Raw genomic sequence first — 22086 nt, 5'->3', positions numbered from 1 at the left:
TCCTCTACTCTCTTTAAAAAGCAACAAAAATTAGTTGAAAACTCAATGAGGGAGGGAATGAGAAGTGGGGAAGGAAAGAGCAACGAAAGAGAAGTGGCACAATCATGGAAAAGCAGAGGCCAGGTAATGCACACAACAGATTTCAAGTATGGCCACAGCACAGTGGGATTTTGAACAGGTAACACAGAAGCCATGTGGAGTAAAGATGGTAAATGGACAAAACCTTGTGTCAATACTACACAAACCCTTTCCTGTTTGGAAAAAAAGCGCTGTGAAGGCACCCCCAAGAAAAAATGTTAAAACCCTGAGAGACAGGGCCCTCTTTTTTCATTAGGTTGTCCTACAAAATGGAGAGGTTGCCATTCTGGTTTTTATCTGATAAAAAATTGGAGAAGGAAGGCAGAAATTATCATGTTCATCTCACCACTACCTTCAACAATAAGGATTTAATAAAAAGAAAGCCAAAAGTAAAAATAAAGAAAAGAAAACCGTAGAGATCAGCATAACCGAGCAGGGAAAAGCACACAAGTGAGCAAACTATGAGGTATCCAGCGCAGGCTTACCGACTATCTGGAAGCAGGGTGTTCCTTCGAGACCTTCTGCAGCCGAAATGGCTTCATAGAGCAAAGAAGCAGCTACCTTAGGACACATCTTGCTAACAGACACATAAAATCAATCGAGATCAAGCACAGATAGATACTCACAGACACAGTTCAAAGCTCTAGCAGCTCGATGTTGAGGTGCTGAGTGTGACTGCTGGGGAGGGAGCTTGGCGGTGCCACTGCCGCCGCACAGGAAGGCACTGTCTCTGTAACGGCTACTGCAAAACAAACCCTGAACATACTATTCCTATTTTTTGTCTCTTTTTCATAAAAGTGAAAACTCTCTTCAGATTCCTTTTGGTTAGTAAAAACAGGTACTAATGTAGGTCTTTCATAAAACTGAAGTGACATAAATGGAACTTTCAAAAAGAGGGATAGACCTGTACTTGTATACCAGTGCAGGAGGTTTAAGAGATATGGATTCGATCCCTGATTGGGAAGATATCTCCTGAAGTAGGAAATAACAACCCACTCCAGTATTCTTGCCTGGAAAATTCCATGAACAGAAGAGCCTGGCGGACTACAGTCCATGGGGTCAGAAAGAGTCAGACACGACTGGACAACTGAGCATGTATCTGTATCTGCTGAGAGTAGCAAACTCTGGTGTTAAGGGACTTACAAGTATTACCTCATTTAAACCTTCCAGCCTCCTTATGAAGTAGGACTATCATTATCCTCTATATAGAAAGGATACCAGAGGCCCAAAGTCAGGGCTAGTAAGGCAGGAGTCAGTATGCAAACCTGGCAGTTGCTCCACCTAGAGCCCTCTCACTCCATGTGATCTCAGGAGTCACCCTGGACCCCCAGCCATGTTCCCTAATCATACACATGTGCCCATGCGTGGTCTTCCCATCCTTTCTATCTCAACCTGGAAACAGAATACACACAGGGTCTGGTGGGAGGGGGTGGGGACAAGAGCAGAGTCCATGCACACCAGGGACCTGCTGTCCCAAGATTCCAAGGCCCCCGTCCCTAGGGGACAGAGGGTGTGTCTCATGGGAAACGGCCCTGGCTAGGTGGAGAGAGCCTGGGAAAAGACTCTTAACAGACTTCCTCCAGCCCTGGTGGGTGACGCCTGCCTCCCCGCATCCTCTCCTCTCATTCTCTGAGAAGACAGGAAAAACAAGCAACACTTAGCCCTGAACCCGCAGTTCACTCACTGTGTAACAGAACAACAATCCTGATAGAGACGATAAAAAAAAAACAAAAACGTGATAAAGAAAAGGTATGTGGATGTATTTGTATTTTTATCTGTATATTTTTGGGTAAATTCAAAATTCTTTCTAAATAAAATTTAGAAAACTAAAAACAAAACGAAAAAAACGTGGTGATGAGAAAGACATGACATTCTAACAACAGAAAAATACACCAGCATCCTCACTGCTTAAAGCAGAGCAAACAAGGCACCTTCAGAAGACAGCAAAAGCACACAACAGGCTAATAACACAGTCTTTAAGAAAGCTTAGTGCAAGAACTGAAGGCAAGTTTAGATGATTTAGAGAAGACATGAAGTCAATGCATAAGACAAAAACAGTGATGATAAATTAAGAGACTGGAAATGAAAAGTGAGGTTGCAGAGTTTAGAAAAATACTGGGGAACAAAATTAACATTAATACAGAACTAACAAATGAATTGGAAGTAGCACCATAAAAGTAAGACTAAAGACATAGAGCTAAAGGCAAAATACTTGCAAAAACGGTAGTATATGCACAAGAAGTTAGAAGCTAAGTAAATAAACATAGGATGGACACTATTTAACAAAGAAAAACACTGTTCCTAACAGAATACAAGACAACGAGGCTATGGATCAAAAGCCATACGATCAGAATGTCAAAACAGAAAGCTGGAAAAAGTGTGGGAACCTTAAAGTCATCCATAAGTAGCTGAACCATGCCACCAACCGCCTTCCTCAGACTTTTTACATAAAGACACTCAAGTCCTCACTTAAACCAGGATCTCAGTCTCCTAAATCCTCCTCTGCCCTCCCCAATTCTTCAGCCTCCTCACACTGCTCTTCCCTTCTCTGCAGCCTACCCTTCCCACTGCCAGAAGACTTCAGACACATTCTTGTCAGGATCCTTAATTTTACTTCTTCTCCTTAATCTTGCCATTCCCTTAATCTTTCATTGCACCAAACTGGCAACTCTCAACCATGGGCTAAGCCACCCTTTTACCTTCTTGGGATTCTGCTGCTTGACAGTACAACAGTCTGCAAGAAATCATGAGGATGTATGGAGTGGTACTCCAAAGGATCTCCTCTCCCTCTTGGTCACACACACACGCATGCATGCAATACCTCACCCCCCAACTTCTCCATCTCCTGCCCCTTTTCTCATCCACTGACATCACTGGTCTTAGAAGGAAGAAGTATTCCTTCTCCAGTCTAAAAGAATCCCTCTATTTCCTTCAGATCAGAGACAGGGAGTCACTATACTATTATTCTCTCTGTATTATCGACCCCCTCCTGCCTACCGTGTCTTCTTTGACCGTAAGCACACTCCCTTTGTTTCCACAGATAAAACATTCATAAAAACACAGTCTTTCAGTTACAAGAAACCTGACAAACACTTAAAACAATGGCACAAACCATTATTTCAAGGATGATTCTTGCTAGTAATGATTTTTTCAAGAATGATTATGATAGTAATCATAGATTTTCCTTTAAGTAAGCTAACTTACTAAAAACTAAATTCATGTGTTTTATTTTTTTTATTTTTAATACACTATTGTCATGATAACAAGACATATGAGATACCTCAGGTTTAAAAAAAGCACCTGTTTCAGGGAAAGGAAAATGATGGCTAAAAAAAAGCTGCTTTTTTAAAAAAATTAAGTTTTTCTGAAAGGCTCTCCTTCAAAACAAAGAAGTACAACAATTAATTTTGGATTAAAACCAAGAATGGTAAAACAAACAGACAAGAAACCAAGAATGATGTAAAAGAAATGTTTGACAAGGGGTGTCCAAGAAAAAGAAGTAAAGTAAAATAACTTTGGCTGCTGTCTTGAGGTTCTGAATTCAAGTGCCACACCTTCCCCACCTACCCCGTTGGCCACCCACCCCAGCCAGGGGCAGTCCCGTGACCTACACTGGCCAGTGGTGCAGAAAGCAAGGGCTTCATTCACCAGCACCTGCAGGTCTCCACCTACACTCAGAACATGCTGGAACCAGTCAGCCTGTGGAGGACAGAAGATGAAGGATGGAGGGGAAAGACTTAGTCACCCTAGTTAACCCAGGGGGTCTCTCCTGGACCAAGTGGGCCAGCTACCAGGCATGTGGGAGGCCCCTGCAGGAGCAGACCTGCCCAAGGCACCTAGCCTAAATCACTCACACATGGGCACAGGACCTAAATAAATGGTTATTGTTTCGAGCCACTTACTTTCCGATTGTTACACGGCATTATTGTGGCAAAAGACAGCTGGCACACAGACAAAATCTCTTGGGGGAACAATCACTAGACATAAAGAGAGGCACAACTGTATTTAATTTCTCTGAAACATGGACTGAGAATAGAGTAAATCCACAGTAAGCAAGGGAAGTTTTGATCCATCCTATCAGAACACAATAGATGAAGAAGACGAAACACTGGTTAGACACAGACAGAGGCCTGATCTGCACTGCTGTCTGCTCTGAACACTGAGTCTTACTGGGACCCAGCCACCATGAGCAGCCAGGACAGAGACCGAAAGGCCTCAAGGCCTGATGACTTTACTGTCTGGTCCTTTATAGAAAAAGTCTCCTCAGCTCCCCAATATACATGATTGGATAAAATACAAGTAACAAGTTTCACCTAAAGAACTCTGCACCCTGTTTATTACTTTCCAACATACAAGCAACATGTACGAAAACAAGCTATATGCTAGGTCACAGAGTAAATCTTAACTGTGTTTTTTGCATACAAAGTAACAAAGATCAGATATCAAACAAAAATAATCTCCAAAGTATCTACATTTCAACATTAAAAACATAAAGATATATACATACTAAATGACAGGTAAGCATAATAAACAAGATAGTTACAAAAACCATATAAAACTTCTGAACAACTGACATGCATAAGAAAGCATGGTAACATGCTTCTAAAATTTATAAATTTAATTTAAAAAATTTAAAAATATATAACAGGTTGACTACAGCTCTAAGAACTAGGCTATTTGGATCAGACTATTGTTCCCTCTGTAAACAAACATGCAGAAAGTTAGGTTTCAAGTTAAAAAAAAAAAGATAGATAGCACTAGACATCCAAAAGAACAGCAATGACCTTCCAGGCCATTTCAGAGATGAACAACGGGAATCAAAATCACAGAAGTGAGTAGAACACAGGCACCCCTGTAGTTCAGGCTCTTGTTCAAGGTTCTAGGGCCACAGGGGTACAGAAGAGAAGTCAGGGCTCAGAGCATGAACAAGGAGGCCAGAGGAGACCCACCCACTACACAGGTGGGACTTCAGAGGGGTCTCTTAAGGGGAAGGTAAACCAGATCTCCATCCTCATAAGCATAAAAGGCTGCTTTCGCGCTGAATAGAACGAGAGAGGGAGGGGGAAAAGAGAGAGAAGCTCCCTGCCACCGTGGAGTTCTGTATCACAGAACCTGGATACTTGTGGCCCCTGAATGTGATCTAAGGGATCCAACTGTCACTGCTCAGGGACAAATGGCAGAACAGATGCAAATCTCTGGGGTGGGGGGAGGGGGTGAGAGACACACAGTCAACCCCCACTAGAGGGTCTATGAGTAATTTTTCATGGGGAATGGCCAGCAAGCAGCCAAAAATATTCAGACACACACACACACAAAGATAAGAACAAGAGTCAACAAAGACCAAGGGAGTAAAAAGACCCATGCACACTTCAGAAACGGAATGACCAGATACATATTTTAAAGCAACTACATTTACCATATGTAAACAAATGACAAACTTGAATATATTCTCAGGGAACAGAAAACTAGAAAAAGTGACATCGCAGATTTAAAAATGAACCAAACAGCATTTCTAGAAAGGGAAAACTTAGTAACCAAAATGAAAAACTTGACATACATTTGGCAGCAAACTGACTGAACATAGCAAAACCAAAGTATAAATAAACTGGAAAATGGATCTGAAGAATTATCCAAAATACAACACAAAGAGAAGGAAAAAACAGTGATTAGGTCTAACATAAATTTGATCAGAGTATAAGAAGAAAGGAAAGAAGGAACAGGCAGAGACAATATTTCAAGAGATATGGCTGGGTATTTCCAAAACACTGAAGGATATGAATTCATATATTAAGAGTGCCAGTGAATTAGGAGCAAGACAAATAAAAGAAAAATCTACCTAAATGAATAAAATGGAGTTCCAGGAAGCCAGACAAGAAAAAAAAAAAACTGTTAAAACAACTAGGCAAAAAAAAAAAAGAGACAGATTATGTTCAAAGGAACAAAAGCTAGACTAGAGCCAAGTTCTTTGGTATGACAAAAGCCAAAAGAGAGTGGGATATCTTCACAGGGCTGAAGGAAAACAAATGCCAACCTAGAAGCCTATACCCCATGAACTTACTCTTCAAAAACGAAGGCAAAAACATGAGAAAAAACAGAAAGTTGTATTTATTTCTCTCAATATGTGTCAGATTAAATTCCAAACAGATTGAGATCTAAAAGTAAAAAATGCAGGGCTTCTCTAAGGGCTTTAAAAAAAAAAAAAAACACTAGAGTGAATTATTAATAATTTGGGGGCTATATCTTAAAATCTATAGGTAATAAAAAACATTAAGGCATTAAGAAAAGAACTACATAAAAAAAGAGAGAAAAATTCTAAGGAAAATTAAAAGATATATAAAATAGGAAAAAATTTTGCAGTTGGAAAAATATCACAGCTAAAGAATTAATTCTTAATATGTAACAATACTAAAAATTGAGACTGATAATTTAATAAGAGAAAAAGGCAAGAGTTAGACAATTAAAAATTCAATTGACCTGAAGGAGGCTAGAATATGCTCCAATAAAATATCTCTTTAAAATAAGGATTACTTTGAGCTGAAGGTAACTGAGGAACAGCAGACATAAGAAAAGACCTAAAAGTAAAGTTTTTATTTTAAAAGGAAACATATATTTATAAAGGAAATTTCCATTTGTAAAGATGTCTCCCACTCCAGTACCAGGAAAAGGAAGACAACTTTTAACAACTCTTATAAGGTGGCAACCCACTCCAGTACTCTTGCCTGGAAAATTCCATGGACAGAGGAGCCTAGTAGGCTACAGTCCATGGGGTCGCAAAGAGTCAGATACGGCTGAGCAACTTCACTTTCTTTCTTTTCTTTTCTATAGGTGGAGAACGCACAGACTTCCTGCATTATGGGACTTCCTTGGGGCCTAGTGGTTAAGAATCCGCCTGCCAATGCAGGGGACGTGGGTTTCATCTGTGGTCTGGGCAAGTGCCAGGGGGCAACTAAGCCCATGCACCACAACTACTGAGCGTGTGCTCTGTAGCCCATGCTACGCAACTACTAAAGCCCAGGAGCTCCAGAGCCTGTGCTGCACGAGAGAAGCCACTGCAACGAGAAGCTTGCATACCGCAACTACAGAGTAGCCCCCATCACGGCAACTAAAGAAAGTCCAGGTGCATCAGTGAAAACCCAGTACAGCCAAAAATTAATTACTTAAAAAAAATGTTATAAATCTTACTAAACATCCTCTGTTTACCATGTATTTCCTAGTCATGTTCCATAACCCACCCTACTCCCCACCAGGAACCCCCAGCCCCTTTTCCTTTTTTTAGCCTAAGACAGTACACGTTCTCAAATGCAAGCTGCCTCTCTGAGTTACTCACAGCTGAGTTTCTCCTACATGTATGTGTGCTGCGCATGTTAACAAACTGTTCCTCTCTGACTAATCTGTCTTTTGTTAATTCCTAGCACCCCAACCAGAGAACCTAGAGGGTAGAGGAAAAGTGTTCTTCCTCCTCACAGGCCCTTAAAACATGTGAAAACTACGAACTCTGCTTATAAAGAGAAATGCAAGTTGTATAGCTTCAAAATACCCTTCCTCATCTGCTTGCTTGGCAAATACCCCAAAGATCGACAATTCTGTTAGGGAGGCTGCTGGCCTGCAAACTGTTACACCCCCGTGACAGGAAAGTTTGCCACCTATGAGTAGCTTCCCCTAGCCCCAGCTACTACCTCATTTCCAGGATTTTACTCAAAGACAGTCTAGTAAAAATGTGAAATGGCATGTATGACATACACATGCGGTTTTTCACTGTGACATTATAGGTAATTACAAAAGAACAAAAACGAGCCAAATGTTTATCATAACACACAGTCTGAATGGATTACAGTAGCACACAATGGGGGTGGACAGGAAGACATCTGTTTTTAATAATAACTGCTTTATATATATATGTGTGTGTATGTGTGTGCAAACTTCGTTTTTTAAGAAAATGCCCGTTTTCTAAATCAGTTGTACCATTTTACATTCCTATGTGTGGTGTATCAAAGTCCCAGATATTCTACAACCTTGTCAACACTTGGTATAGTCAGATTTTTTTAATTTTAGCTGTTCTACTAGGCATTAACGGTGTCCCATTGTGGTTTAATTTGCACTTTCCTTATGACTTTGAACACCCTTTTATGTGTTTATTTGTCATTCACATATCTGTGGTGAAGAGCTTTCTCAAATAACTTGACTGTTTTAATTAGAGTGTTTTGTTTTCTCACTCTTGAGTTTTCAGAGTTCTTTACATATTTGAGATACAGGTCCTTTATGAGACATAAGATCTACACGTATTTTCTCCCAGTATGGGACTTAAACTATCAACAGTGTCTTTTGACAACTGATACTCTTCATTTTGATCAAGTCTAGTATTTCCTTTTTTTTCTCAGGTGGATTGTGCCTTTGGTATCTTACTTAAGAAATCTTAAATTTCTAGCCTAAGAGTACAAAGCTTGTTTTCCTAACTTTGCTGCTTAAGTTTTATATTTTCAGTTTTCATATTTTGGCCTATGATCCATTTTGAGTTCATTTTTATATATGTCAAGAAGTATGGATTGACACTGATTGTTTGCATGAAAGCTGCTCAGTCGTGTCCGACTCTTTGCGACCCCTCGGAATATACGGTCCATGGAATTCTTCAGGCCTGAATACTGGAGTGGGTAGCCTTTCCCTTCTCCAGGGGATCTTCCCAACTCAGAGATTGAACCCAGGTCTCCCACATTGCAGGAGGGTTCTTTACCAGCTGAGCCACCAGGGAAGCCCAAGAATACTGGAGTGGGTTCAGTTCAGTTCAGCTCAGTTGCTCAGTCATGTCCGACTCTTTGCAACCCCATGAATCGCAGCACACCAGGCATCCCTGTCCATCACTAACTCTCAGAGTTTACCCAAACTCATATCCATCGAGTCGGTGATGCCACCCAGCCATCTTATCCTCTGTCGTCCCCTTCTCCTCCTGCCCCCAACCCCTCCCAGCATCAGAGTCTTTTCCAGTGAGTCAACTCTTTGCATGAGGTGGCCAAAGTACTGGAGTTTCAGCTTCAGCATCAGTCCTTCCAATGAACACCCAGGACTCATCTCCTTTAGGATGGAGTGGTTGGATCTCCTTGCAGTCCAAGGGACTCTCAAGAGTCTTCTCCAACACCACAGTTCAAAAGCATCAATTCTTCGGCACTCAGCTTTCTTCACAGTCCACCACTCACATCCATAACTATGCCAAAGTCTTTGACTGTGTGGATCACAATAAACTGTGGAAAATTCTGAAAGAGATGGGAATACCAGACTACCTGACCTGCCTCTTGAGAAACCTATATGCAGGTCAGGAATCAATAGTTAGAACTGGACATGGAACAACAGACTGGTTCCAAATAGGAAAAGGAGTACGTCAAGACTTTATATTGTCACCCTGCTTATTTAACTTATATGCAGAGTACATCATGAGAAATGCTGGGCTGGAAGAAGCACAAGCTGGAATCAAGACTGCTGGGAGAAATATCAATAACTTCAGATATGCAGATGACACCACCCTTATGGCAGGAAGTGAAGAGGAACTAAAAAGCTTCCTGATGAAAGTGAAAGAGGAAAGTGCAAAAGTTGGCCTAAAGCTCAACATTCCGATCATGGCATCCGGTCCCATCACTTCATGGGAATAGATGGGGAAACAGTGGAAACAATGTCAGACCTTATTTTTCTGGGCTCCAAAATCATTGCAGATGGTGATTGCAGCCATGATATTAAAAGACGCTTACTCCTTGGAAGATCTTTTTTTTTTTTTGTACAGTTCTGTGTATTCTTGCCATCTCTTCTTAGTATCTTCTGCTTCTGTTAGGTCCATACCATTTCTGTCCTTATTGAGCCCATCTTTGCATGAAATGTTCCTTTGGTATCTCTGATTTTCTTGAAGAGATCCCTAGTCTTTCCCATTCTGTTGTTTTCCTCTATTTCTTTGCATTGATCGCTGAAGAAGGCTTTCTTATCTCTTCTTGCTATTCTTTGGAACTCTGCATTCAGATATTTGTATCTTTCCTTTTCTCCTTTGCTTTTCGCTTCTCTTCTTTTCACAGCTATTTGTAAGGCCTCCCCAGACAGCCATTTTGCTTTTTTGCATTTCTTTTCCATGGGGGTGGTCTTGATCCCTGTCTCCTGTACAATGTCACAAACCTCATTCCATAGTTCATCAGGCACTCTATCAGATCTAGGCCCTTAAATCTATTTCTCACTTCCACGGTATAATCATAAGGGATTTGATTTAGGTCATACCAGAATGGATTAGTGGTTTTCCCTACTTTCTTCAATTTAAGTCTGAATTTGGCAATAAGGAGTTCATGGTCTGAGCCACAGTTAGCTCCTGGTCTTGTTTTTGCTGACTGTATAGACCTTCTCCATCTTTGGCTGCAAAGAATATAATCAACCTGATTCCAGTGTTGAACATCTGGTGATGTCCATGTGTAGAGTCTTCTCTTGTGTTGTTGGAAGAGGGTGTTTGTTATGACCAGTGCATTTTCTTGGCAAAACTCTATTAGTCTTTGCCCGGCTTCATTCCGTATTCCAAGGCCAAATTTACCTGTTACTCCAGGTGTTTCTTGACTTCCTACTTTTGCATTCCAGTCCCCTATAATGAAAAGGACATCTTTTTTAGTGTTAGTTCTAAAAGGTCTTGTAGGTCTTCACAGAACCGTTCAGCTTCTTCAGCGTTACTGGTTGGGGCACAGACTTGGATTACTGTGATGTTGAATGGTTTGCCTTGGAAACGAGCAGAGATCATTCTGTCGTTTTTGAGATTGCATCCAAGTACTGCATTTTGGACTCTTTTGTTGATCATGATGGCCACACCATTTCTTCTGAGGGTTTCCTGCCTGCAGTAGTAGATATAATCGTCATCTGAGTTAAATTCACCCATTCCAGTCCATTTCAGGTCGCTGATTCCTAGAATGTCGACATTCACTCTTGCCATCTCTTGTTTGACCACTTCCAATTTGCCTTGATTCATGGACCTGACATTCCAGGTTCCTACGCAATATTGCTCTTTACAGCATCGGACCTTGCTTCTATCACCAGTCACATCCACAGCTGGGTATTCTTTTTGCTTTGGCTCCATCCCTTCATTCTTTCTGGAGTTATTTCTCCACTGATCTCCAGTAGCATATTGGGCACCTACTAACCTGGGGAGTTCCTCTTTCAGTATCCTATCATTTTGCCTTTTCATACTGTTCATGGGGTTCTCAAGGCAAGAATACTGAAGTGGTTTGCCATTCCCTTCTCCAGTGGACCACATTCTGTACAAAAAAGATCTTCACAACCCAGATAATCACGATGGTGTGATCACTCACCTAGAGCCAGACTTCCTGGAATGTGGAGTCAAGTGGGCCTTAGACAGCATCACTAGGAACAAAGCTAGTGGAGGTGATGGAATTCCAGTTGAGCTATTCCAAATCCTGGAAGATGATGCTGTGAAAGTGCTGCACTCAATATGCCAGCAAATTTGGAAAACTCAGCAGTGGCCACAGGACTGGAAAAGGTCCGTTTTCATTCCAATTCCAAAGAAAGGCAATGCCAAAGAATGCTCAAACTACCGCACAATTGCACTCATCTCACACGCTGGTAAAGTAATGCTCAAAATTCTCCAAGCCAGGCTTCAGCAATATGTGAACCATGAACTTCCTGATGTTCAAGCTGGTTTTAGAAAAGGCAGAGGAACCAGAGATCAAACTGCCAACATCCGTTGGATCATGGAAAAAGCAAGAGAGTTCCAGAAAAACATCTATTTCTGCTTTATTGACTATGCCAAAGCCTTTGACTGTGTGGATCACAATAAACTGTGGAAAATTCTAAAAGAGATGGGAATACCAGACCACCTGATCTGCCTCTTGAGAAATCTGCATGCAGGTCAGGAAGCAACAGTTAGAACTGGACATGGAACAACAGACTGGTTCCAAATAGGAAAAGGAGTTCGTCAAGGCTGTATACTGTCACCCTGCTTATTTAACTTATATGCAGAGTACATCATGAGAAACGCAGGGCTGGAAGAAGCACAAACTGGAATCAAGATTGCTGGGAGAAATATCAATAACCTCAGATATGCAGATGACACCACCCTTATGGCAGAAAGTGAAAAGGAACTCAAAAGCCTCTTGATGAAAGTGAAAGAGGAGAGTGAAAAAGTTGGCTTAAAGCTCAACATTCAGAAAATGAAGATCAGGGCATCCAGTCCCATCACTTCATGGGAAATAGATGGGGAAACAGGGGAAACAGTGGAAACAGTGGCTGACTTTATTTTTCTGGGCTCCAAAATCACTACAAATGGTGATTGCAGCCATGAAATTAAGAGACTCTTACTCCTTGGAAGGAAAGTTATGACCAACCTAGATAGCATATAAAAAGCAGAGACATTACTTTGCCAACAAAGGTCCATCTAGTCAAGGCTATAGTTTTTCCTGTGGTCATGTATGGATGTGAGAGTTGGACTGTGAAGAAGGCTGAGCGCCAAAGAATTGATGCTTTTGAACTGTGGTGTTGGAGAAGACTCTTGAGAGTCCCTTGGACTGCAAGGAGATCCAACCACTCCATTCTGAAGGAGATCAGTCCTGGGATTTCTTTAGAAGGAATGATGCTAAAGCTGAAACTCCAGTACTTTGGCCACCTCATGTGAAGAGTTGACTCATTGAAAAAGACTCTGATGCTGGGATGGATTGAGGGCAGGAGGAGGAGAGGACGACAGAGGATGAGATGGCTGGATTGCATCACTGACTCGATGGACGTGAGTCTCAGTGAACTCCAGGAATTGGTGATGGACAGGGAGGCCTGGCGTGCTGCGATTCATGGGGTCGCAAAGAGTCAGACACGACTGAGTGACTGATCTGATCTGACTCCTTGGAAGGAAAGTTATGACCAACCTAGACAGCATATTAAAAAGCAGAGACTGGAGTGGGTAGCCTATCCCTTTTCCAGTGGATCTTCCCAACCCAGGAATTGAACCGGGGTCTCCTGCATTGCGGGCAGATTCTTTACCAACTGAGCTCCCAGGGAAGCCCCAATACGAACAACCAATAGTTGAAAAACCATTATTTCCCCCATGAACTACTTTTATACCAAGCTTTATTTTTAAAGGTTTAAGTTGATATTGTTTATTATTTTTGTCTGTAAGGGATCTACTGAGAATGCCTTAAAATAAAATATATACCTCTTCTCTAAAAATGTGAAGTATAGTGATATACTTCTATAGTAATAGAAGAAAGAAAAACTAGAAGCGTAAATTCTTAACAATGTTGGAGTTTTGACAAAGGACACCCTAGTGAAAAGCTGTAATACAAAGGACACCTGTGGGACCTGGGAATGGCTGCAGAGGTAGTGGACACACAGCCCAACACACTGTCATGACTACGGGTTAAGACACAGAATTTTAAGAGTTGCCTACTAAGCCTTACATTCTTACTGCTTCACACTTACACAATACTAGCTATTGTTTTCACTGCTTCACATTAAGTGTATATCACATTAGCTATACACTTGTACACACATGCCATAATTAGTAGGCTAGCATGGCAGGTTTTGTTTTGCTCACGGTCAATAATGTAACAAAGCTCTTTGTCTGTAGTGGAGAGCTCCATGTAAATGACGAAAGAGAGAAAAACAGAAACAAGTAAAGAATGCAATGCTTCTGAACACAGTCCTAGAGTTCTGCAAGAGCTCTAGGGGCTCTGGGAAAACTAAAGCCACAGTGGCTCTGTGACACAACTAAGGAAACGACATCTCACAAACCATCATGCCAATCCCCCTTTTCCTGTTGCCTCACCCCTGCGGCTGTTCTTTCAGTGCATTACACAAAAGTTGTTTGCTCAGTAGATTTTTTTTTCCCATAGCAGTAACATAAAATCAGCAATGTAATATATACTTAATGCTCAAATATCATATATCTTTGCTCATGATTATGAATGTGACAGATAAAATATACTTAATGACCATGTTTAAAATATGCTTATCAACCACTGCTTTTCTTAATTTTAAGTAAGAAAGTTATTTAAATTTAAGAAAATCCAGGGTTCCTTGGAAGTTGTAGTCTCCACTAACATCTTCTTTTAAAAAATGAGGGAATAAAACCACTGTGTCCCTGAGCAGGTTGGCAGTGCATGGCCACCCCACCACGTAGTGGTACAGGGCAGCCTTCAGAAGCCAGCCTCCTCATTGCGCCCCCACCCTCCTCAGGACGGGTCTGTCCCAGGCTGTCTTGGTGTGCTGGTTTCCTCACTTCTCTGTAAAACTATTTCAATATCACAATCATATTAACCCATTCCACAAAGAAACATAAAGACTACTGTATCCCCTAGCAAACGTAAGTTTTAAAGTTTATCTTTAAACTTTAAAGATCTGCTGTAAGGATCAAAAACAACAGGAGAACTTTCCACACACAGATGGCAGTTGTGTCCCCAGACAAACCCTGCCCCCCATCTCCCGTCGCCTCTTTCCCCCCGGAGTTGCCGGATGCCTGACTCATGCTTACAGAGTATGTGATTCTAAATCACTAACTAAAAATCTACAAAAAAAAAAGCTGCATATTATACTTTTTTCTCTCTAGAAAACAGTTTCTGTAACTTAAATCTCATTAAATAGGATAAAGTTTCAAGTTTCCAATATCAAATGAATCACCGATTTTCTTCTCAAAAGTGCAGTAACAGTTGCTCCTAAGACAAGCCTATCAGAATGTGGACTGACTGTGGACTGAGATGTGCTGACGTGCAACCCAAGAGCTCTTGGCTTCTGACAACTCAAAAAGGGATACAGATTTCAGTCCTGGAGGACTCCTAACAGTATACATCAATGTGTCCCTCTGGGTAAAAAGCATGCTGTGTCTAACAGAAAGAAGAAATCACTAGAAAACAAACTGATTTTTTTTCAGTAGCTGGAGAAGTGAGTGAGTCCATCAACATGTCTGCTCTGACCTAAGAGAAAGGGCACTGTCCCGGGGTTTGGGTACCGGGGGTTTCAGAATCCCCAGAGGGATGACATTTTACTTTAGTGAATTCTAGTTTCCTCATCTATTAGGGGAGGAAGACGAATGAGCTTGCTGCTGTAAGTATTTGCAGAATCAAACATCAGCTCCTGGCTCGTACCACTACGTGTAGTAGCGGGGGTGTTCCGAGGCCCCACAGCAACAGAAAGGGTCTCAGAACGTTTGCAGTGCACCAACATATGTCTAAGTGCTGGACTCAGCTGAGACACGAAAACGAGCTCTTCTCTCCTAATTCCATCTCCAGTACAGAACGTTCTCCTCTCATAGGTTCTTCTATAATGCAGATGCTGCCAAGGTGTCATGCTCTTTGGAGTGTAATTAAATACTCATAGGTTTACTCATGTTGGATCTTTACTACTTACAAAGAAGCTGGGTTCTGAGAGGAGTCACTAGAGAATGGAAAATACAAGTCTGTCACTGGCTGATCGTGTATTCACTATAAAAGTCAGAAGCTGTGGTTTCCATTGATATAAATCAGCCTGTAAAAGAAAAATGAAAAGGGAGCCAAATGTCGGCTGCAGGCCAGGGAGAGAGTCAGCTTTCCCTGTGCTCCTGCTCGTCCTCAACCACCTACTTTAGTCCCCGATATTCCTACAGCCCATGTACATTCCATTTAGCAAATCTTTTGATAAATTCTTATACTGCTCGAGCAAAGAATTAATTCATACTGCCCCACTAAGTGCCAAGATTATGTGACTGTGATTGGTAAGGGGTTATACACATTGTCACTATTCCAGTTCTTTCAAAGTCCTCTCCACTCTTACACAGTTCTCTGAGTCTAGCTGAGCCACAAACACTGCTGATGAGATCAATCAGTCTACTAATCTTTTTTTTTTTCTTCTTTCTCTACTTGGTGGGGGCGGGAGGGGGGGGTCATTTAAAAAAACTTTTACATATGATCAAGGAACAGCTACATACATGGCAATAATAATGCCTTGGGGGGAAAAAGCACAAAACAGCAAGCATTTATCTAGTGCTTATTATGTGCCAGGTCCTTTCTAAGTACTTTATAAATTGATTCAACTCCCACGCCAACTCTTTGAGAGCAGTGCTTTAACCCTGGCTTGAGCAGAGCAGTGTGTCTCTGGGACAGGGGCGTGTGTCACTACTTTCCTATCTCTTCTGTCTCTATGAGGCTCACAAAGACTGGGCAGCAGTCCTCATTGAATTCCAGCTCTGACTGTAGGAGAGTACAAAAGATAGGGGACACCTGGGTTACTGAGGAGGTCACATACTGGAAATAAAAAGCAAAAGAACACCTGAAGCCAACACTACTAAGAGTAAGATACCAGTGGCTGTGGATGTAATACATGTTTTGACTAAACTGGAACAAAGGTATCATAGAACCTTAAAGGCAAAGAAATGCACCTTAAGCCAGTAAAATGCACCTTAATATGGAGGTAGCAAAACAATTTTTACATTCGTACTACAGGACGAAACTCTAATCACATATGGTGTAGATGAATATTTAATAAGAACAAACTTTGTTTCTATACAATTTGTTATTACTAGTGGCTTTAAAAAAAATCTTTCCCTTTAAATCTACTGTATGATTTATAACTTTTAAAAGTACACTAGGGAATATTACTCTTTAGAAAATAATTCAGCATATAAACTCCTTTTCATTGTTTGAAATTATGAAGTTTACAAAGATTACAACAGACCTTCAAAAATACAGAATGAAAAGCAAGCCTGTACTGAAAGAACATTTCAACCTCAGACTATATGCAAGTGATTTCTTCTCCAAGACAAATCTGGAAAAATGAATTGGCAGGCACCATTCTCATGTTCCATAGAATGCACATGTCAGGCCTCTCCACAAGGCATAATGTGAAGTAAAAAAAACTGCAACTCTCTGGATTTATCAGATAATCTGATGTCAGATATTTATACTTATACATAAATCATGACTTACATCTCCTAAAACCTAAGTCTGTAAATAATACCTTCCTCCGTATTGTTAAGTTTATAAAGACATTCCACAGAACACCTGTCAAAGCAGAAAATAAATTATGGGGGTATGATCCAAAATGCAAGAGAAATCTGAGAGATTATTAATGGGATGGAGGTGGCCCTGTATGACTCCTCACCCAGAACAGGCCTTTCTCTGCTTCAGTTGAACCAGATTCTTGTCAAGCTTTGTAACTTCTGTGATCCTAAATCTTGGTGCTGGAGAGCCAAGGAAGACTGAGGCAACAGGCAGCTTTGGAAGCTGCTTACTAAAGTGATTTTCCTTATCCCCATGCAGGCTGCATGTGATTTAACATTCAGAACCTCCTTCTGACCAGCCAATCAGAATAAAACTTTGGGGATAAAACTATTAGGTTTTAAAACTAAGAGGTATAAACCAAGTGCTAGGTCAGGCAACAGGGAAAATCTTTCAAGAGGAAGGGCAGTGCTGAGATGGCAAGCAAAGAGGGAGGTCATCCACCTGTAGCTCAACTCAAAGTCCATTCAACAACAGGTGAGGTTTACATGGGTCACAGAGATGAAATGGGAAGGGCAAAACTGAGAAGCAAAATTCAAGTTCCACGCCAGGATGAGTTCATGCTTCCTTTGATTAAGCAATATGAGGTAGGTACTGAAAGTTTTGGAATCAAATTAACCTGTTAAACATTGTATGGACATAAACATACCAAAAGAGACTAATTACAAAATACTGCATTAGCTCAGGTGGCAGGTCATGGAAATCTGAATCAACAGAGTGGCAGCAGAAACAAAAATGAATTAAAAGATGGCTAATCTAAAATAGCAAGTTGTTCAATAATCTCTTCAGTTAATACAAAAGTAAAGACCTGTCTATATCAGTAAACAATGCAGTATGTTTACACTGCAAAGATTATTTCCTGAACATGGAGCACTTCTCTTTTTTTTTTAATTTACACCAACTGCTTTTTATTATTCAGTTCCAGAAACCTTTCACAAGATGGTAAAAAAAAAAAAAAAAACCAAAAAAAAAACAGGTGGGGGTGGGGGAGAAAGAAATAAAGAAAAAGAAACACCCGGACCCCACCCAAAACTTTACAAACACAGCTCAGCTAATGATATTTTTTCCATTGTTCCCAGTCAGCTCCAAACCCATTGTGTGCAAAGCCCATTTTCCCATGCATCTAAATGACAGACACAGGCTATGAGATTCTTTATTCTATTTGTAGCAGCTTATGCAGGTGCAGCCAAACACAAAGCTTCAGGACAAACTGTACACAAACTTTACAATGTGGGAATTGAATTTAAAATATGAAACATAAAATCTACACAAAACTGATAAAAATCAAGCACAAATATCAGGACTGAAACTTATAACCCATGTGTGAAAGGGAGTCTTGTTTCCTTTCAAGTGCTTTATTCTGCTATAGAACAGTCGAAATGAAGATGTAAAGCTTTGTGGTTAGTTTAAATTATACACTCTGTAGATACTATATCAATTTTAAAAGTTACACATAGACCAACAGATGTCCATCAGTTCATCTGGGTTGACCAGACCCTCCAGCTGGATTGCGGAAAACAAACCAGGCCAATGTGGAGAGAAAATCCCCCTGTGCAAGTTGTCTGCAGAGTTTACTGATGGGCGCATTGCACTCCTGGTCCATGATGGCTACTGCTTTCTTCATCAGAGCTATCATTATAGGCTTCACGCCTCTGGCTGCCTCCTGAGCCCCGTGTGCTATCAAATTCTTGAAGCTCTACCTCCTCAGTGTCTCCAATAATATTTGGAACTTCTGGTCTAGATGGCAGAAGATCTTTTAATTCAGAAAGTTTATCTGGGTTGATCCAGTTGTTTTCAGGAAACTGCACATCAAACTTTATGTAAAGATCACCTTTTTCAAAGGGATTACGATATTGTGGCATTCCTTCACCTCGAACTACACGAACACATCCTGGTTCAATTACTTTGCCAGGGGGGGTATTTCACCACAATCTGACGTCCATCAAGGTGCTTAAATGTGAACTGAAACCCACAAAGAGCTTCAACAAGTCCTATCTTATATGTCATGTGCAAATCATTCCCATCTCTCTGGAACACCTCATGCTCTTTTTCTTGTAGCAAAAGAACAATGTCTCCTGGTTCCACTCCTGGGGCCTGGTCTGCTTCCCCAGTAAACGTAATTCTCTGCCCATGTTTCATGCCTTTGTCTACCTGGACTTCAAGAATCTTGACTTCTTTAATCACTTTCTTCCCTTCACATTTTTTACAGCGGTCCTTTTCATTAATTACCTCTCCTTCTCCATTACAGTCAGAACACACAGACTGCATCTGCTGCACCATCCCTGGAGCCAGCTGTCTGATCATGATGCGGACACCTCGACCCCGACAAGCACTACACTTCTGAACAGCTCCAGACTTCCCACCTTGGCCACTGCATGCACTACAGAGTACATTCTTGCTAAGCTGTAGTTTGGTTGTCTTGCCATTATACAGGTCTTCTAAAGATACTTTGAGTGGATGCATCATGTCTTCTCCTCTTCTTCTGCCATTTCGACTTCTGCTCTGATTACCCATAAAGTTAAATAATCCTCCACCAAAGATGTGAGAGAAAATATCATCCATGCCACCACCTCCACCGCTACCCTCCCGAAGACCTTGTTCTCCATATCTGTCATATAGTTCGCGCTTCTCAGGATTTGATAGTACTTCATATGCAAAGCTTATTTCTTTGAATTTGTCACCAGCATTTGGATTCTTATCAGGATGGTATTCTTTGGCTAACTTTCTGTATGCCTTCTTCAGCTCGTTCTCGTTGGCTCCAGGCGGGACGCCCAGGATGTCGTACAGTTTCGTGTCGGCCACGTTCGCCATGGCGGCCGGCCGGGCAGCGCTCAGGAAAGAAGGCGGAGGAGGAGGAGGAGCGGAACCGGGCCCTAAGCAGCGGCAGAGGTGGCGGCAGCGCAGGCGGAGACAGTGAGGAAGCAGAGGTGGGGCTAAACTTTGACCTGACGCACGGCGCTCCGTGACGTCGCTGCGCCCACTTCTCTTAACTAACAACAATCCTAAATGGTGGAGTGAGGTCATCAATACATCTACTAGATGTAACATCCTTAATTAGTTATGTAACCCTGAAGAAGGTCCTAAGATTCAGTTTTCTTATCTATGATACAGGAATAATTTACCTGTTAAGCTTGATGGTGCAATATGAGACAACGGGATAATGCCTATCCCACTTGTGGATGCCACAAACGAACCTGGAATCTAGTATAAACTCAAAGGTCAACTAAATCTGATGTTCATAGTCTGCAAACTGAAATGTTTCAAACTGTCACACAAAAGTTGCAGTGAGATTTTATATTCCAAAAGTCCCTATTTGGATCACAGGTTTGGAATTTAGACTTCTGACAGTCTTTTAAATTCACTAAATGTATACACTAATATGTATACACTTCTCAGTATCAGAGCAAACTAATTAAATGTTGGCATGCTATTAACTCTCAGAATAGTAAATACAGTTAAAGCAGTGTAAGCTTCATGGTTGAAAACACCTAAGAGTGATAAAATCATGAGTATATCTTTTGTATGACTTCTGAAAATCTTAGTATCTTCAATTTAATTGTCCCAAAAGAGCAGCTTTTCCACAAAGGTATGAATTATATTGACATTACGTATTTCATCTAGTTCTGCAGTTTACTTGCCTTTAATTTGCTGCCCAAATGTGTAATGTGTGAATGATGGCAGCTCTACAAAAGAATGTAATTCTTAAAAGAAAAAGCTTTGCACAGCTGCTTGTAATAAAATAACAAAACCTAACAGCAAGGGCTGATTAGATAAAGATAAATATAGTAACACATGCATAAGTCTGAAATAGATCTGAGGAAAACTGTTACAGAGGACATTTCCTTGACTATCCTGACAAGCAATTTTAATGATTAAATGTGCCTAAGCATGTATATGTACACGTTTAAACACTAAAAGCTATTTAAAATACTCCCTTAAAAGAGTCAAAGTTTAATTTCTTATTTTAAACTATCAAATGCTAACTTGGTACACAGTGAAGCTATCATTTAGAAATAACCTTTATTATTTAAAATTAAAAGCATAATGTGAATTAGCTTAGAAAATGGCTTTTTAAAAATTTCCAAAAACAATCTAACTGCTCATGAATTAAAGCACTGTAACTTACGCAGCTCTATTTAAAAAATAAATGAGGACAAGTTCTGGCATTTAATCTGCTATTTTATAGAAACTAAATATAATTACATTTAAGTAATGTCATACAAACATTTTGCTTCACTTTCATCTTATTTTAGAAACAATAAGGACTGATCATTGGTAATATATGGAAGTATTTGAAATTGCTTTTGGCTAGTCTATTAAATTAGTTAGTGAAGCTTAAACTGTAAAACAAATACACATCTACCCAGATTGCAAAATTAAGCTTATGGTTTATTTAGTGGCATAAAATAACACTTCATAAAATCTGTCCTAAAATAACATTTGCTAATAAAACTGACCAAGATTATTCTGAAATTCTATACTTCTTATAATGAGATGACAAATGGGACTCTTACTGCTGCCCCTCCCCACTTCTGTTCCCTAACCATGTATGTTGAAGTCTATTTATGGAATTTTCTATTCTGCATGTCTGTTCTCCCACAAGTATCATGCTGTCTTGATTTTTTTATAGTATGTCTTGAAATCAGGAAGTATGATTCAGTCAACTTTGCTCTTTGCCTCTCCATAAATATTTTTAAATCACCCTGCCATTATATATATAAAAAAATAAAGCTACTAGGATTATAGCTAAGATCTATAATCTATATATCAATTTGGGGAGAAGTGATACAATAACAATATTACATTTTCTGACACATGAATGTCTTACGTCTTTTCATTTACTTCAGTCTTCTTTCATTTCTCTCTTACCATGTTTCATAGTTTCTAATGTACAGATTTTACACGTATTTTGTTAAATGTATTCCTAAATATTTCATGTTCTTTGATGCTACTATAAATGGGAGCGTTTTTTAAATTTCACTTTTCAATTGTTCATTGTAGCATTATAGTACAATTGATGTTTATACAT

General features: G+C 40.4%; 2 protein-coding genes across 3 annotated transcripts in view; both read right to left on the bottom strand.

Annotated features, from left to right (window-relative positions):
• Nucleotides 1-22086, bottom strand: part of AUH (AU RNA binding methylglutaconyl-CoA hydratase) — a 182716-nt gene that overhangs the window by 26938 nt on the left and 133692 nt on the right. The window lies entirely within an intron of this gene.
• Nucleotides 18193-20969, bottom strand: LOC614732 (dnaJ homolog subfamily A member 2-like). The gene is given in 2 exon segments (XM_059889509.1): nucleotides 18193-18973; nucleotides 18975-20969. Coding segments are annotated over 2 exon segments (1476 nt in total). The 5' UTR covers nucleotides 20106-20969; the 3' UTR covers nucleotides 18193-18628.

The sequence above is a fragment of the Bos taurus genome, chromosome 8 (assembly GCF_002263795.3).
Source record: "Bos taurus isolate L1 Dominette 01449 registration number 42190680 breed Hereford chromosome 8, ARS-UCD2.0, whole genome shotgun sequence".
NCBI lineage: Eukaryota > Metazoa > Chordata > Mammalia > Artiodactyla > Bovidae > Bos > Bos taurus.
The sequence above is the reverse complement of the archived record's forward strand: the minus strand, read 5'-3'. Positions and strand labels throughout refer to the sequence as shown.